The 18,588-nt window shown below is 38.3% G+C and overlaps 1 protein-coding gene across 3 annotated transcripts in view; it reads left to right on the top strand.

Annotated features, from left to right (window-relative positions):
* Positions 1-18,588, top strand: part of SNX27 (sorting nexin 27) — a 75,543-nt gene that overhangs the window by 46,066 nt on the left and 10,889 nt on the right. For 2 of the 3 annotated variants that reach the window (XM_055312355.1, XM_055312357.1), the window contains exons 3-8: positions 406-598; positions 2,719-2,783; positions 5,125-5,229; positions 11,010-11,088; positions 12,708-12,871; positions 15,456-15,545. In XM_055312355.1, coding sequence (XP_055168330.1) covers positions 406-598; positions 2,719-2,783; positions 5,125-5,229; positions 11,010-11,088; positions 12,708-12,871; positions 15,456-15,545 — 696 coding nt within the window. The remainder of the gene's footprint in view (positions 1-405; positions 599-2,718; positions 2,784-5,124; positions 5,230-11,009; positions 11,089-12,707; positions 12,872-15,455; positions 15,546-18,588) is intronic. The other variant, XM_055312358.1, reaches the window with a different exon arrangement.

Genomic DNA, 18,588 nt, shown 5'->3' on the forward strand with positions numbered 1-18,588 from the left:
TGGTGCATGGAGCCTGCTTCTCCCTCTGCCTGTGTCTCTGCTTCTCTCTCTCTGTGACTATCATAAATAAATAAAAATTAAAAAAAAAATTAAAAAAAAAAAAAAGATATTTAAAACAATGTATCGGAGGTGATTTTAATAGCAAAAATAAGATTATGGGCCACTTGAAAGGAGTAGCACTCTTTTGTACATATATCATTTCTGGCATGTTAATTAAAAGTTAGCCTTATTTTACAATGACCTTGAACACATTGTCTGTTAAGTGCATAGCAGAATATACCTCACCAGTTACCGGTCTGTGTTTTATTTTAGATGATTCTGTGATTTAATTTGTAGTAAGTAGGCTTTTTTTTTTCTTTTCTTTTCTTTTTCTTTTTTTTTTTTTTTGTTCTTTCCCCTCACCAGGTATACAATGTTTATATGGCAGGGAGGCAGCTGTGTTCTAAGCGGTACCGGGAGTTTGCCATCCTACATCAGAACCTGAAGAGAGAGTTTGCCAACTTTACATTTCCCCGACTTCCAGGGAAGTGGCCATTTTCTTTATCAGAACAGCAACTAGATGCCCGACGTCGGGGGTTGGAGGAATATCTAGAAAAAGGTAAGCTGGCTATTAAACTCTACTATTTTAAATAGACATAGAGTCTAGGTATGTGTTACAACTACTAAACTTCATTGCTAAATTTCCTGAAACTCAGTAGTGAAAGCCAATCACATATCTGACCATCAGTGTTGAATGATCTGAGCTTTGAAGCCAAGACTGAAATGCCCAGTACAAGGATTAATAGCCTGTTTCACTGACTTGTTGAGCACTTAACAACAACAGAAAAATGTGTAGTTTTTGGTGCATTAGGGACCTAATTATTTATAGGGTTATATTATTTGCCAGCAGACACATACAGACTCATCAACATGCTAAATTGATGGAAACTAATTGGGCAGTATTTAAAACATTTTTATTAAAATGATTCTCAGTTCACTAGCCTATCCTACTTGAAAACTCATTTTTCCTCCTATAGGTGCCAAGTTGTAAGTAACCTAAGGTCCCATTGATATAAGCAGGTTATAGGTTGAAGTATTAAAACTCACTTGTTATCTTAGGACTTCCAGATAGTACATCAGAGGTCTGGAATGTGGATGCTGAAACATTTGCTTATCTGAAAGGCAAGGAGAAATGACCCAGATTTCCAGAATAAGATAGGCCATTTTGTGGCTTAGAGAAGAGATCTTGCTTCGCTATATTACAGAGTTATATAATTTGTCATCTGTGCAGTAGGCTTTTCTTTAAAATACTAATTTAATAGAATAATGGTCCTTTGTGATATTTATTATGTCCTTGTATAAGAACTAATTGACCTAGTTGAATTTTTTTTAAAAGATTTTATTTATTTATTTGGGAAAGAGGGAGCATGAGTGGGGGGAGGGGAGAGGGAGAAGGAGACTCCCTGCTGAGCAGGGAGCCCAATGTGGGACTCTGTCCTGGGGACCTGAGCCAAAGATGCTCAACTGACTGAGCCACCCAGGTGCCCCTGAATTTTTTTTTAAACTTTAGTAGAGAGCCTTATCCCTGAAGAAAAACTATTTCCCCTGTAGGAAGTAGTAAGACTTTATCTGTTTTTTAGCTTTCTTCTAACATGGGATGGCCTCTAAACATAGCCCTTGAGAAATGAAAAAGGATATAAATTTTTAAATAAAATGAAGTAAAATCATCACTATAACTCAATATCCACATGAGAGTGTCAGGAAATTAATTTTCTTAAATTTAAACAATTACCCACTTACCTTCCTTCCTTCCTGTTTTCTTCCTTCCTTCCTTCCTTCCTGTTGTTTTGAAGCTTAAGTTAGTGAGGTGAGAAGATGTGCTGAGCTTAGTGCTTAATTACCCATCCATTTTTTTTCCAAAGTAGTTTTAACTGCTTATGGTTCTCTGACTGTCCCGGTTCCTAAGCCAAGTAGACATTTTTCCTTTTGTATTTTAGTTTTGTGTTTGCTTTATTACTTTATTTTAGATATTTTATTTATTCATGAGAGACCACAGAGAGAGAGAGGCAGAGACACAGGCAGAGGGAGAAGCAGGCTCCATCCAGGGAGCCCGATGTGGGATTCGATCCCAGGACTCCGGGATCACGCCCTGGGCTGAAGGCAGGGCGCTAAACTGCTAACTGCTAAGCCAGGCGTCCCTGCTTTATTCCTAATTGACCTTACCCTTGCTCTATTGTCTGATTTGTTCTTAACATGAGATCACAAAGTTAGATTTACTCTAACGTCGTTTTTTGGGGGTGACTTCCTTTGGCTATGTTTAATATTTTTAGGAAGCTTGGGGATCCCTGGGTGGCTCGGTGGTTTGGCATCTGCCTTTGGCCCAGGGCGCGATCCTGGAGTCTCAGGATCGAGTCCCGCGTCGGGCTCCCGGCATGGAGCCTGCTTCTCCCTCTGCCTGTGTCTCTGCCTCTCTCTCTCTCTGTGTGTCTATCATAAGTAAATAAATAAATCTTTAAAAAAATATTTTTAGGAAGCTTCATCTTTAAACATCCTCTTATTCCCCTCTTCTAGTTCATATTTATAAGAATATTTGTTGTGCCTTAACATGTCATGTCAGGAATGGCATACCACCTCTGCATTGCCTGCTACTAATGATTTACACTTAAACCTTGATATGTTCTTGACTTTAAAGTCTTGATTTTAGGGCCTCATGCCAGATTCTATTTTTATTTTCTACAGTGTGCTCAATACGAGTCATTGGTGAGAGTGACATCATGCAGGAATTCCTATCAGAATCCGATGAGGTAAGTCCCTTCAGTGACTGTTTACACTTTGGTTCCATGTGCAGGAAAATAAGATCAATTATAGATGGAATTGCCATAAATTCCCCGTGTGACTGTTTTTTCAACTTTCCCTTTCTTCTGTATCTTGCTTGTCTTTCAAGACCAATGCTAGGTTCACCTTTTCTTTGAAGCCTTCTCTGATACTCAAGTCATTGGTTTTCCATTTCACCAAGAACTTATATAGTCAGGACTACTCAATCATCACTTTGTCGCTCTCTCATTCTCTAATATTTTATACATTTAATCAAATTATCACTTTATATTTTTAGTTCACTAGACTGTGAATTACCTATAGATAAGAGCTAAGTCTTTTTTTTTTTTTCTTTCAGTCTTATTCAGGTAGAATTGACAAATAAGAATCATCTATATTGGGCAGCCTAGGTGGCTCAGCGGTTTAGTGCTGCCTTCAGCCCAGGGTGTGATCTTGGAGACAGGGGATCAAGTCCCATATCGGGCTCTCTGCATGAAGCCTGCTTCTCCCTCTGCCTCTCTCTCTCTCTCTCTCTCTGTGTGTGTGTGTGTGTCTCTCATGAATAAATAAATTAAAAATCTTAAAAAAAATCATCTATATTTGAGGCACACAACTTGGTGTTGTATGTATATACATTGTATGATATATGTATACATTGTGAAAGATCACCACAATTATCTAGCGAACATATCCATTACCTCATAGTTATTGTTTTCTTTCTTTTCTGTGTGTGTGTGTGTGTGTGTGTGTGTGTCTGTCTGTCTGTCTGTCTGTATCTGGTGAGAACACTTAAGATCTACCCTCCTAGCAAAATTCAAGTATATAGTATAGTATTGTTAACTCTGGTCACTGTGCTCTTATACATTAGACTCAAGAACAAGAGCTAAATCTTGGTCATCTTTATATTCCCAATGCCTTACCACAATGACAAGCATATTGTAGGTGCTTAATAAATATTTATTAAGTAGAAGAATAAATATGTAATGCTGCTATATTAAATAATGTATAATCTGCTAATTAGTTTATATGTATATGTCTTATTTTCCCAGCTAGATTATAAGTTTCTTGCAGACAAGGGTATATAATGAGTAATGCTTAGGACAACTAATCTAGGTTTTAGATGCTAAAAAAATTTTAAGTGGTAAATGAAGATGGACTTGCTCTTAAATAGTTGTTTCTTGCTAATAAAACTTAGAAGGTCAAAAATCCGTTAGAAGAAGGGCACCTGGATGGGTCAGTTGGTTAAGCATCCAACTCTTGACCTCAGCTCAGGTCTTTTTTTTTTTTTTCCAGCTCAGGTCTTGTTCTCAGAGTCATGAGTTCAAGCCCCAAATTGGGCTCTATGCTGGGCATGGAGCTTACTTAAAAGAAGTCTGGGGGGGTGCCTGAGTGACTCAGTCATTTAAGTGTCTGCCTTTGGCTCAGATCATGATCCTAACTCAGCAGGAAGTCTGCTTCTCCCTCTCTCTCTCTGCCTGCTTGTGCTCTCTCTCCGTCAAATAAATAAAATCTTTTAAAAAAATCTTTTAATCATCAAAAGCAATAAGAAAGAAGGATCTTTTGGATTAAGGGATAAGACTTGTTTACTCTTCCCTGGAAGAAAATTGGTCGTTACATTAACTCAGATTTCCTGCATTTCATCAATTTTTCCTGTCAGAGGTGTCCTGATGACTTCAGGGTTCAGAAAGGAGCTTGGGATACTACTTGAACCAGTTTAGCATGCCTAACCATTTAAACCCAGAGAATATTTGTCAAAACTACTGCTTTTAGTTCTATCCTTTTCTCATTTGCAAGTTCCCAGTGTTTGGAAGTAAGTCAAAAATCTCTCCCTGGGTGTTTGACCTAAACTGCTTTACACAAGTGTTCTGTTTTAAAATGTGAACACGGGCAGCCCCAGTGGCGCAGCAGTTTGGTGCCGCCTGCAGCCTGGGGTGTGATCCTGAAGACCAGGGATCAAGTCCCACATCAGGATCCCTGCATGGAGCCTGCTTCTCCCTCTGCCTGTGTCTCTGCCTCTCTCTCTGTGTGTCTATGAATAAATAAATAAAATCTTAAATAAATAAATAAATAAATAAATAAATAAATAAATAAATAAATAATAATAGAACATATTGGCTTTAACATTTCTTTCCTCCCTCTTCTTCTTAAAGGTTAACAACGTCTGCTGTAGCCTGACGTCAGCTTTTTGATTTATAAAATATATTGACTTTAAGGTGTCTTCTTTCCCCCCTTTTCATTGGAACATGTTTAGATTATTGCTTAGCTAGCATGTTACAAGGAGAATGAGGATATGCTGGCTCATAAATTCTGTCTCTCTATCTTTTCCCCCAGAACTACAATGGTGTCTCCGACGTAGAGCTGAGAGTAGCACTACCAGATGGAACGACTGTTACGGTCAGGGTTAAAAAGAACAGTACTACAGACCAAGTATACCAGGTAAATTAGACTTGAACAAGTAGACTCATCATTAGATGGCTTAAAGCTACGGAAGATGGATTACATGAGTTAGTACATACAAAATGCTTAGAATGACATGTAATAAGTTTATTAAATGTTAGCTACTATCACTGATGTTATTATTAATGTGAAAGTACTTTGCTCTCCTTGAAGGAAAGGTACAGTATATATCCTGGGCCAGAGTGGTTGTGATTAGCCCTCATTTTAATTGTAAAAAGTTTTAACATACATGAAAACAGAACAGAACCTCCATTTTTGCATCATTCATATTTAATAATCATCAAGATTTTGCCACATTTGCATTATATCTTCTTTTTTCCTTTTCCTTTGTTTAAATATTTTAACGCAGATTCCATTTTTATTGGGCCTGTGTATATTTCAGTATAAATCTCTAAAAAAATAAGGACATTCTTATATAAACACAAAGTCATGATCAGACCTAAAAAACTGACAGTAGCCCGGGTGGCTCAGCGGTTTAGCGCTGCCTTCAGCCCAGGATGGGATCCTGGAGATCTGGGATCGAGTCCCACGTCGGGCTCCCTGCATGGAGCCTGCTTCTCCCTCTGCCTGTGTCTCTGCCTCTCTCACTCTCTCACTCTCTCTCTCTCTCTCTCTCTCTGTCTCTCATGAATATATAAATAAAATCTTTAAAAAAGATTTAACAGTATTTCCTTGGCATTAACTAATCCATTGTCAAATTTTCCCAGCTGTCTGAAAATGATTTTTTATAGTTGATTTGTTAAAATCTAGATCTAAACAAGGCTTGGTTTTTATGTTTGTTTTAATATAAAGTAATCTCCCTTCTCTTCCCCAGCTTTTTATTTCCATGTTATTGGTTTGTTGTGGAAATTAGGTCTGTGTTGCACAATGTCACACATTCTGAATGTATCTGTTTCTCTTATCTATGTCATTTAATACGTCCATCTTCTTACATTTTGCATAAGTGGAAATTTGCTCTAGAGGCTCTATTAGATTCAAATTCAGTTTTTTTAAATAGACTACTTCATAATTGGTGATATATATGTACATCCTATTGCTTCTCAACAGGAGATATCCCACTTTTAATGATTCTAAGATTAATCAGTGGGTTTAGGTGGTGATAACATAGACTCTTGATTGTAAAATTCCCCATTTATCTGTAATCAGGTGAGTGTATCATTGATGTTTGCTGCCTTAACCAGTGATTTCATTAAGGGTTGCAAAATACTGATTGTCTAATTCTGTCATTTATTCATATTGGTTAGGTAGAATTCTTCTGTAAAGAACTTTTCCTTACTAACTAAGACTATGTAGTTATCAAAAAATACAGCTTGTAGGAAAGGGAGGATAAATATTTAATTTTCTTATTGCCAATTTCAGAGTAAAGAATTAGTGTCCTCGTTGATTCCAGTGATGTCCAATGAGATAATTATTTTTGTTTTGTTTTATATTATTTTAATATTGTGGGTTTTTAGATATTCTGTGTGATTTAATCAATTGCATATATTATCTTTGATGCTCACATTGTTCCATTTTTGGCCAGTGGAAGCTCCTTCATGTCTGCGTACAAGATGTTCTGCCCTCACCTTTGTATATTTCCCATCCTAGTTCTAGAACCAGCCACTTTACTCAAGGAGTCCTAGTTTCTTTCTTTTTAAAGTTAATTTTATTTAAATGCAGTTAATTAACATATAATGTATTATTAGTTTCAGAGGTAGAGTTCAGTGATTCATCCATAGTTTATTTTTTTTAATTTAATTTTATTTTTTTTAATAAATTAATTTTTATTGGTGTTCGATTTCATCCATAGTTTATAACACCCAGTGCTCACCCTACTTAATGCCCATCACCCAGTTACCCCAACCCTGTACCCCTCCCCTCCAGCAACTCAGTTTGTTTCTTTTTTTTTTTTTAAAGATTTTATTTATTTATTCATGATAGACATAGAGAGGTAGAGAGAGAGGCAGAGACACAGGCAAAGGGAGAAGCAGGCTCCATGCCAGGAGCCCAATGTGGGACTCGATCCCGGGTCTCCAGGATCACGCCCTGGGCCAAAGGCAGGAGCTGAACCGCTGAGCCACCCAGGGATCCCCTCTCAGTTTGTTTCTTATGATGAAGAGTCTCTTATGGTTTGCCTCCGTCTCTGACTTGGTCTTGTTTTTCCCTCCCTTCCCCTGTGATCCTCTATTTTGTTTTTTAAATTCTGCATATGAGTGAAATCATATGATAATTGTCTTTCTCTGACTGACTTATTTAATTTAGTATAATAGTTCCATCCACAGCATTGCAAATGGTAAGTTTTCATCCTGTTTGATGCTGAGTAATATTCTAGTGTGTGTGTGTACAGACACCACTTTTTTTTTTAAGATTGTATATATTTGGGATCCCTGGGTGGCCCAGCGGTTTGGCGCCTGCCTTTGGCCCAGGGCGCGATCCTGGAGGCCCAGGATCGAATCCCACATCGGGCTCCCGGTGCATGGAGCCTGCTTCTCCCTCTGCCTGTGTCTCTGCCTCTCTCTCTCACTCTCTGTGTGACTATCATAAATAAATAAAAATTAAAAAAAAAAGATTGTATATATTTATTTGACAGAGATAGCGCTAGTGGAGTAGGTGGGAGAGGGAGAAGCAGGCTCCCTGTTGAGCAGGGAGCCTGACGTAGAACTTGATCCCAAAACCCCAGGATCTTGACCTGAGTCCAAGGCAGACACCTAACCAACTGAGCCACCCAGGCACCATCTACCACCTCTTTTTTATCCATTCATTGTCAGTGGACATCTGAGCTCTTTCTATACTTTGGCTATTGTGGACATTCCTGCTATAACCATTGGGGTGCAGGTGCTCCTTTAGATCACTACATTTGTATCTTCGGGGGTGCTCCTTTAGATCACTACATTTGTATCTTTGGGGGAAATACCCAGTAGTGCAATTGCTGGGTTGTAGGTTAGCTCTATTTTTAACTTTTTGAGGAACCTCCATACTGTTTTCCAGAGTGGCTCCACCAACTTGCATTCCCACCAGCAGTGTAAGAGAAATCCCCTTTCTCTGCATCCTCACCAACATTTGTTCTTTCCTTACTTGCTAATTTTAGCCATTCTGACTGGTGTGAGGCAGTTTCTCATTGTGGTTTTGATTTGTACTTCCCTGATGGCAAGTGATGTGGAGTATTTTTTCACGTGTCTGTTGGTTGTTTGTATGTCTTTGGAGAAATGTCTGTTCATGTCTTCTCATTTCTTGATTGGATTTTTTGTTCTTTGGGTATTGAGTTTGATAAGTTCTTTAGAGATTTTGTATACTAGCCTGTTAGCTGATAAGACATTTGGAGATATTTTCTCCCATTCTGTCGGTTGTCTTATGGTTTTGTCGACTTGTTTTCTTTGCTGTGCAAAAGCTTTTTATCTTGATGAAGTCCCAATAGTTCATTTTTGCTTTTGTTTCCCTTGCCTTTGGAGATGTATCTAGCAAGAAGTTGCTGCAGCAGAGGTCAAAGAGGTTGCTGCCTGTTTTCTCCTCTAGGATTTTGTGGATTCCTATCTCACATTTAAGTCTTTCAGCCATTTTGAGTTTATCTTTGTGTATGGTGTAAGAGATTGGTCCAGTTTCATTCTTCTGCATGTGCTGTCCAATAATCCCAACAAGCATTTGTTGAGGACTGTCTTTTTTCTTTTGTCTTTTTTCTATTGGTTATTCTTTCCTGCTTTTTTGAAGATTAGTTGGCCATAGTGTTGAGGGTACATTTCTGGGTTCTCTATTCTGAGAAATTATATTTAAAGGTCATAATCTGGGTGCTGGATATAATCCTTGCTTTTAGGCCTTTTTATTTATCTTTAATCTGATTTGATTAAGACTTTCAGTGGGACTAACAGGTTTCTGGATATTAATGTTTATTTTTCCTTTGTAGCAAACAATGTTACCCGTTCATTTTTTAAAAGATTTTATTTATTTATTCCTGAGAGACACAAATAGGCAGAAACAGAGGCAGAGGGAAAAACAGGCTCGCTGCAGGGAGCCCGATGTGGGACTTGATCCCAGAACTCTGGGATCACGCCCTGAGCTGGAGGCAGACACTCAACCACTGAGCCACCCAGGCGTCCCTGTTCCCCATACATTTACTCTTGTACTGTATACCATGGCAAAGGATATATGCAGAATGTGAGGTATTTCTGAAATTACAAAATGCTGTGATGATGGGCAGCCCCGGTGGCGCAGCGGTTTAGCACCGCCTGCAGCCCAGGGCGTGATCCTAGAGACCTGGGATTGAGTCCCACATCGGGCTCTCTGCATGGTGCCTGCTTCTCCCTCTGCCTGTGTCTCTGCCTCTCTCTCTAGCTGTGTCCCTATGAATAAATAAATAAAATCTTTTTAAAAAAATGCTGTGATGATTGTAAGGAAAATGTTAATTTTATAGGTTGCTGATGTTTTGTTTTGTATTCTTTTTTTTCTCCCAGTATTTCTCTAGCAAGGCCAATTACTTAATTTTTTGGCACTTTTCTCCTTTCCCTGAGACTTGTTGTTTTAAGCCATTTTCCAAATCTTGAAAGCATTTCAGTTTCTGTTCAGTGTAGAATGATGACTTAGAATATTTATAAAAATCTCTAGTTTCTACCTCACATTAGGGATGAACTTAGGTTTGATATGTGAGCAGATCTGGGAAGCAGGATATAATTGTGTTTGATTTACTGAGACACTAATATTTAACAATTTTATCTTGTTCAATTAATACTTTATGTATATTGCAATTGATCTTGAAGAAGAATTGTACTATTTTGTGTTTTTTGAGTTTTGCTGTTGTTTGTAATCTCAGTTTTCATTTATTTACATAGTCTCTTTCAATTGCTTTTTGTCATATGAGCTCCTAGAAAGAAGGACTAATACTTGTTTAATATGCTCTGTTGTCCTAACATTTTGCTGTTTCCATGTAGATGTTCATGATGATAATTCTTAGGAAATGGAGGTCCCTAACCTGAGGCATGGATCATCCAAAAAATAAATGAGTATAATTTGTGAAGCATGAACAAAACTGACAAAATATTTTAAACTCAAGAACCAAAGACATAGACTTTGTATGTTAACAGACTGTATTAAAAATAGGCTATATGTGTGAGAGTGGATATTTAAAAATTTATTTTCTTCTTAAGATCTGTTCTTAAAAAAATTTTTTTTAAAGATTTTATTTATTTATTTATTTATTTATTTATTTTTTTATTTATTTTTTTATTTATTTATTTATTCATGAGAGACACAGAGTGAGAGAGAGGCAGAGACACAAGCAGAGGGAGAAGCAGGCTCCATGCAGGGAGCCTGATGTGGGACTCCATCCCGAGACTCCAGGATCACACCCTGGACGGAAGGCAGGCACTAAACCGCTGAGCCATCCAGCGATCCCTTAAGATCTGTTTTTATCAAGCAGATGACTTAAAAGTGACCTTTAAAAAAGACCTTTGTGGGATGAAGTCAATTTTCAGAGAGGAAAGATGATATTTAAGAAGAGATTACTATCAGTTTGAATTGGAGGGGGAAACTCCTATTTAGAGATGATAGCTGTTTGGGTCAAATACAGGTATTTTTTTCCCCTTTTATTTCATATGTATGCATGCATGAGTACATGTACACATACATACAAAGAATAGCTATCGGTCATGAATTTAGTTCATTTGAAAGTAAGATGGCAGAAGTCCTTCCTCTCCCCCAACCCCCCCCCTGCACATGCACACACCTGTCTTTTCCCACAGCATTGTCTGATTTATTTACCCTGAAATGCATCTATCCTGTTTATACAATAGGCTATTGCAGCAGAGGTTGGCATGGACAGTACGACAGTGAATTACTTTGCTTTATTTGAAGTGATCAATCATTCCTTTGGTAAGTGCTGGTCGGCCAATTTTAAGTTTTGTCTGTGGGTATTTTATTCTAATACATCAGTCTGAAGCACCCAGATTGAAACTATTTGCCTAGAGAAGAAGAGCTTGCAGAAGGGGAGATCCCACTTATTAGGACTATCTCCCACAAGTGGACCAGGCAAATCCTATTAAGCCCAAGTCAAAAGGGTGTCTGATCACTGTCAATCCTTTTTCTTTTTTTATAAGTCCAACTTACTTACACCTAGTACTAAAACAGATACTTCATAGTTTTTTAAAAATCAGAGTTTCAAAATTAACATATTTCAATGAAATAGCCAAAAAGAGGGATGTTTTGTTTAGCCACAACTTGGTTTAGTGTGCTTTTATGCTTTTTGTAGATAATTAAGAATAGCTTTTTATTTTCAGGAGTTAGAAAAAGCCTTTGCTTTAATGCATGTATTGAAGTTTCCATGTAAATAGATATTCTTTTTCTAGGAAATTTTATTGCATAGTGACAGGAAGTTTCTCATATTATTTTATAAAAACTAGAAACAGTGGTGACATTGGTTGCATTGAGATCACAAAGAGAGAAGGATGTCTGAGTGCTTGCTGTGAATGTTGTTATAGATTTCCTATAGTTTATGGGTCTTTTCCACATCATATATATATATGGGGCTAAGTCCAGAAATAACAGATAATATTGATTGATCACACCTTCCTCATCCAGAAAGGGGGAAAGTTTGGTAGGTTTGGGTCATCTTGTCATCCCTGGTCAGGGTAGAACAAGGTCGATTTCCTCTGAAGCAGCCATCTCATTATTCTTCATCTTCCCAACTCCCTGTGGTCTAACTAGGCAGATAGAAATGTGCAGAAGATTGCTAAACCAGGACACTTGGATTCTAATCTTATCCTTTTTTTCTAAGCTTTAGTTAAGAAATAAAATGGGAAATACTAAATCTTTTTGCAGTGTGACAAAGTCAGGTAAACATTAAGAGAAGAAAACTCTGAGCCTTTCCAAAGTGAAGTAACATAGAAATTAAACGTGGTAGTGTTTTATCCTGCTTGTGCATCGTTAGGAAGAAGAAGAAACATTAGTGGAAAGATACTTTTCTCTTTGATGAATGTCTTAGAGTTGGGGGTGGGGAATGGGAAGAGCCTTTTGGCTCTTAACAATAGAAGCAGTTCATTGAGAATTGCCACGTGAGAGACTCTGAATGAACCATAGCTGGGTGGGTAAGAGGAGAGGCTTGCTTTAAAGATGTTCAGTGGAAATTGCTGTAATTTACCAGATAATGGGTAAGATATCTTAATTGACTTTGGAATAGATGCTGTCAGCACAGTCAGCATGTTAACTGAAGGGCGTGTCATACAGGTGATAGATTTCTGTCACTTTGAGGCTCAGTTAGCCATAGTTATAGTTAGAAGGGATATATTTGACTAGAGAAATAGTTATTTTGTGGTCCCATAGCAGAGCTCCTTGATGACTCCAAGCTGATGTTCTGGTTAAGGATAGCCTATCATTCTTGATCTGCCTCACACAACTTGTGCTGAGCTAATTCCTTATGTATCTTTTCACTCTAGCTTTCTTTCTTTCATTCTTTTATTTCTTTTCTTTTTTTTTTTTTAATGTCTTCCCTTCAGTACGTAAGCTGGCACCTAATGAATTTCCTCATAAACTCTACGTCCAGAACTACACGTCAGCAGTGCCAGGCACCTGCCTGGCCATTCGAAAGTGGCTTTTTACCACAGAAGAAGAAATCCTCCTAAATGACAATGACCTTGCTGTTACCTACTTTTTTCATCAGGTGGGTGAATTGATCTTCCTGGAAAGGCTTGATTTCTTTTTTCTGTTTATATGTAGTGAATAATTTGCCAATTCAGTGTGAATGCTTAGATAAAACTGCTTTGCCTCCTGGATCATAGTTAAGTTGCATTTTAAAAATATTCTATCATGGGGCGACTGGTTGGCTCAGTCAGTAGAATATGTAACTCTTGGTGTTGGGTTTGTATATTTGAGCCCCATGTTGGGTGTAGAGATTACTTAAAATCTTTTTTTAAAAAATATTTTACTTATTTCAGAGAGAGAACGCATGTGTACATGGAGGTGGGGAGGAGAGGCAGAGGGAGAAGCTCCCCGTTGAGCAGGGAGCCCGATGTGGGACTCGATCCCAGGATCATGGGATCATGACCCAAGGCGAAGGCAGATGCTCAACCAACTGAGCCACCCAGGTGCCCAAAAATAAAATCTTTTTTATTTTTTATTTTTATTTTCAAAAATAAAATCTTTAAAAAAATAAATAAAATTAAAAATGTTCTATCCTATTTATGGAAGATAAATAAGTTTTTAAGAAGTAAAGATGTCCTGGAGTTAAGAATAAATTTATTAGAATGGCTCAGTGGTTGAGTGCCTCCCTTCGGCCCAGGGTGTGATCCTGGAGTCCCAAGATCGAGTCCCACATTGGGCTCGCTGCATGGAGCCTGCTTCTCTCTCTACCTGTGTCTCTGCCTCTCTCTCTCTCTGTCTCTCTGTCTCTCTGTGTCTCTCATGAATAGATAAATAAAATCTTTTAAAAAATTAATTTGTTATTACTTTTTAAATAACAGGAAATGAGCATATGGCTATGTACCTATTAAAAATTTTTCATCAAAATTATACATAGAGTTTAAAGCATCAAATAGTTCTACACAGGTTATTATGTATTAGTTACCCCACTTATCTTTATCTCCCCTCCGCTTAGGCAAACATTTTTCACCTCCCTTAGCTTTTGTTTGTTGTTTGTTTTATATTTATTTCCATGTCTCTGTTATAACTTGGTTATATTGATCCTACTTGAATTTTCAGATTCAAGCAGTATCTCTTAATTTCCCACTATCAAAGATGTACTCTAGCTCCATTTCCTTCTCCATTCCCGCTACATACCCTAACTGAAGCGTACTTTGCTAGATCATAGAGCTGGAACGTTGAACTAGTTTCTTGACTTCAACTCTGAATTTATTCTATTATGTAAATATTTTCCCTTAAAAAGGCTATGGGGAATGATTTCTACCTTACCAGTCTTCTGGTAAAAGTTCAAGTGGCCCCTGCCTAGTGCTTGCAAAAGTTGTCCTTGTAGTAAATCATTGCGATTGGATTCTGAAATGCCCTGGACAAATGATTCCATTTATTCTTTCCCTTCCTTTTTTCTCTCTCCTACAGAGGAGTTTTCCCTTCTATTAGAATTCAAAAGTTTTTCTTGGGGTAGAGTGAGGTGGGGAAGGGGATGTAGCTAAGTCAGGAGTAGTTTAGAATTAACATTATATCTAGGTACCTTCATGCCTATATCAAGTCCTGTTGGGGATTTTTGTTCTTGTGCGATCTCAGATTTATTGACTCTCTTCCAATTGCTACCACCCTACACTTCATACTTAAAGCACCATAGCATCATCAGTCTCCCTTATTTTATTCTCTCTATAGCTTGATTCATTTGGCACTCATGTATAAATCAGTCTGTCTTTTAAAAATAACACAAGTTTTTATTGCTTATTTTACCTCTAGTAGTCCTTAGTGCTATCCTTAAGTCTAAATTTCTGTGCCTGTTTTCTGGGATCCTTCATAATCTGTTAATTTACCCGCTCAGCATTATATTTTGTTGTCCCCTGACACGTACCTTTTATTTAAATCAGGCAGATCTGTCTTCTGAGTGTATATAAGCTCAGTTGCATTCCTGTTTACTGACTTCGGTTTGCAGTTTCTTCTGTTCAGCCTAACCTTTGGGGTCCAACTAAGGCTTCCCTGATACATATAATTAGCAAAAAAACTCTGCTGTTCTTACTGAGTGTATTATTTACTATCTAAACCATATATCTGGGATCCCTGGGTGGCGCAGCGGTTTGGCGCCTGCCTTTGGCCCAGGGCGCGATCCTGGAGACCCGGGATCGAATCCCACGTCAGGCTCCCGGTGCATGGAGCCTGCTTCTCCCTCTGCCTGTGTCTCTGACTCCCTCTCTCTCTCTCTGTGTGACTATCGTAAATAAATAAAAAAAAATTAAAAAAAAAATAAACCATATATCTTTGCTACCTCATTGTTGCCTTTAACAATTATATACTGTTTCTCAGTGTTCTCTCATTGTTTCAACCTGTATAAATTAACTGGAATTTAACTCTCTTAACAGGAGAAACAAGATCCCTGATGTATCTAGAACAATTCTTGAGTACATTTAAGGCACTCTTTAAATGCTACTTATTCCAAAAAATATATCCTTGTGGCAGAGTTCACTGGTGATGATGATGATGGTCCGAATGGTTAAGAGTTGTTCTGAAAATGAATCTGTATCTCTTTATATTTATCAAGAATGTGCTTGATGATGACTTTAATGTTCCTTTCTTCCCTGCCCTTGTTTTGGTGATAGGCTGTTGATGATGTGAAGAAAGGTTACATCAAGGCAGAGGAAAAGTCCTACCAATTACAGAAGCTGTATGAACAAAGGAAAATGGTCATGGTAGGTTTAGGTCTCCATAATCTCTTTATAAAATCCTGCTTCTTATCTCTTAAACCTGTTCCAGTCATTTTTGAAAGATGTTACAACTGGTCAGTGGCTTAATTTAAAAAAAAAAAAAAGGAGGGGGATATAGACCTTCATGTAATCGCCCCCTATGTTCCTCCATTTAGCATATAAGAGGATATTTTGCTATATATAGATACAGAACTTTATTATTGACAATAACCAAACAGCATTATTTTTTGATTAAAAAAGTTCTAAAACAGGGGATCCCTGGGTGGCTCAGCGGTTTCGCGCTTGCCTTTGGCCCAGGGATCCAGTCCCGTGTCGGGCTCCTGGCATGGGGCCTGCTTCTCCCTCTGCCTGTGTCTCTGCCTCTCTCTCTCTCTCTCTCTCTCTCTCTCTCTCTCTCTGTGTGTGTGTGTCTATCATAAATAAATAAAAATCTTTAAAAAAGAAAAGTTCTAAAACAAAGAAGTGCAAAACATTTAATATCAATTCTCTTGAGTTGATTTTTTTTTTAGTTTGCCTTTTTTTTAAGATTTTATTTTATTTTATTTTATTTTTGACTTTTTTAAGATTTTATTTATTTACTTGACACACAGAGCACAAGCAAAGGGAGTAGCTGGTGGAGGGAGAGAGAGAAGCAAGCTCCCTGCTGAGAAGAGAGCCTGACTTGGTACTAGATCCCAGAACCCTGAGATCATGACCAGAGCTCAAAGCAGATGCTTAACCAACTGAGCCACCCAGGAGCCCCTAAGAGTTGAGATTTAGATTTTTATTTTATTTTTTTAATTTTTTAAAATTTATTTACGATAGTCATACAGAGAGAGAGAGGCAGAGACACAGGCGGAGGGAGAAGCAGGCTCCATGCACCGGGAGCCCGACGTGGGATTCGATTCCGGGTCTCCAGGATCGCGCCCTGGGCCAAAGGCAGGCGCCAAACTGCTGCGCCACCAAGGGATCCCTAAAATAAAAGAATTTCTAATGTTAAAAATCTAAATCTCGGGATCCCTGGGTGGCGCAGCGGTTTGGCGCCTGCCTTTGGCCCAGGGCGCGATCCTGGAGACCCGGGATCGAATCCCATGTCGGGCTCCCGGTGCATGGAGCCTGCTTCTCCCTCTGCCTGTGTCTCTGCCTCTCTCTCTCACACTGTGTACCTATCATAAATAAATAAAAAAAAATTAAAAAAAAAAAAAAAAAAAAGAATTTCTAATGTTAAAAATCTAAATCTCGGGATCCCTGGGTGGCGCAGCGGTTTGGCGCCTGCCTTTGGCCCAGGGCGCGATCCTGGAGACCCGGAATCGAATCCCACGTCGGGCTCCCGGTGCATGGAGCCTGCTTCTCCCTCCGCCTGTGTCTCTGCCTCTCTCTCTCTGTGACTATCATAAATAAATTAAAAAAAAATTAAAAAAAATTAAATATAAAAAAAGAAATTCTTTTATTTTGGCTCAGGTCATGGTTTCAGGATCATGAGATAGATCCCTACATAGGGCTCCATGCTCATTGGAGAAACAGCTTGAGATTCTCTCTCCCTCTCTCCTCTGCTTCCCCGACCCCCTGCATGCATGTGCGTGCTTATGCACTTGCTCTCTCTCTCTCTCTGTCTCTCTCTCTCTCTCAGATCTTTGGGGAAAAAGTTATTTGTGGTTTAGCAATTGCAAAATTATGTGTCTTTACAACTTCCTTCTCTGCAGTTGCTTAAAACATGTATACTCAATGGTGTTTTCGGTTAGTGTGATATCTTAGAGCTGTTCTGTTTGATTTGATAGCTGCTGGCCTTATGTGGCTATTTAAATTTAATTTTAAATTCATTTAAATAAAATTTAAAATTCAATTCCTCAGGTGCCCTAGCCTCATTTCAAGTGTTGAGTAGCCATAGATTGCTAGTACCTACCATGTTGGACAGCTCAGATACAGAATATTTTCATCATCATAGAAAGTTCTATTGGAGAGGGCAGTCGACAATAGTCCTTAAATGTTTTAAAATGAGTATTCAGTTGCACTTGCCATAAATACAAGGATGGAAATTGTCAAAAGTAAAATTTGTAAAGAACACTTATGTAGGAATGCGTGGGTTGCTCAGTGGTTGAGCATCTGCCTTTGGCTCAGGTCGTGATCCCAGAGTCCAGAGACTGAGTCCCGCATCAGGCTCCCTCTGAGTCCCGCATCATGCTCCCAGAAGCAGCATGGAGCCTGCTTCTCCCTCTGCCTATGTCTCTGCCTCTTGTTCTGTGTCTCTCATGAATAAATAAAATCCTTAAGAAAAACACAAACTTTCACTCATGGCATTTTAAAATTTCTTTCTTGACAAATTCACATATAGTGGAAAGTTTTCCAGTTACAGTTTTTCATGATTTCACACAAGGCAGCTACTAATAGGTCACTTGAATTTCTTTTGTACCCTCTGTGTGAGCACTTTTTTTTTGAGGAAATATTCTCTTTCTAAATTAATTGGTTTGGAATAAGAATGCAAGTAAGTCAGTCATTGAACTCAGCCCATAATCTTATGTCTTGCTGGGATAGTTATTTTATCACTTATATGACAACAAGTAATAAATCTGTTTACCTTAGAAAACTGCCAGAGATCATGGAACCATTTACCAGTGTTCATACCAATAGGCTAAAGTAGACAACACAAAAATCTTTTTATTTATTTATTTATTTATTTATTTATTTATTTATTTTTAAATTTTTATTTATTTACAATAGAGAGAGAGAGAGAGAGAGAGAGAAAGAGAAGAGAGAGACAGAGACATAGAGGGAGAAGCAGGCTCCATGCACCGGGAGCCCGACGTGGGATTCGATCCCGGGTCTCCAGGATCGCGCCCTGAGCCAAAGGCAGGTGCTAAACTGCTGCGCCACCCAGGGATCCCCAAAAATCTTTTAAACAGAATTAATTCTTGGCAGAATTTTGGTAAAGAGAATTTTACTATGTGAGAAATAGGATTTTAAAACCCATTTTGGGATGGCTCAGTCAGTTGAGCATCTGATTTCCACTCAGGTCATAATCTCAGGATCCTGGGGTTGAGCCCCTGTGTCA

This window comes from Nyctereutes procyonoides, unplaced genomic scaffold (genome assembly GCF_905146905.1).
Source record: "Nyctereutes procyonoides isolate TBG_1078 unplaced genomic scaffold, NYPRO_anot_genome, whole genome shotgun sequence".
Lineage (NCBI taxonomy): Eukaryota > Metazoa > Chordata > Mammalia > Carnivora > Canidae > Nyctereutes > Nyctereutes procyonoides.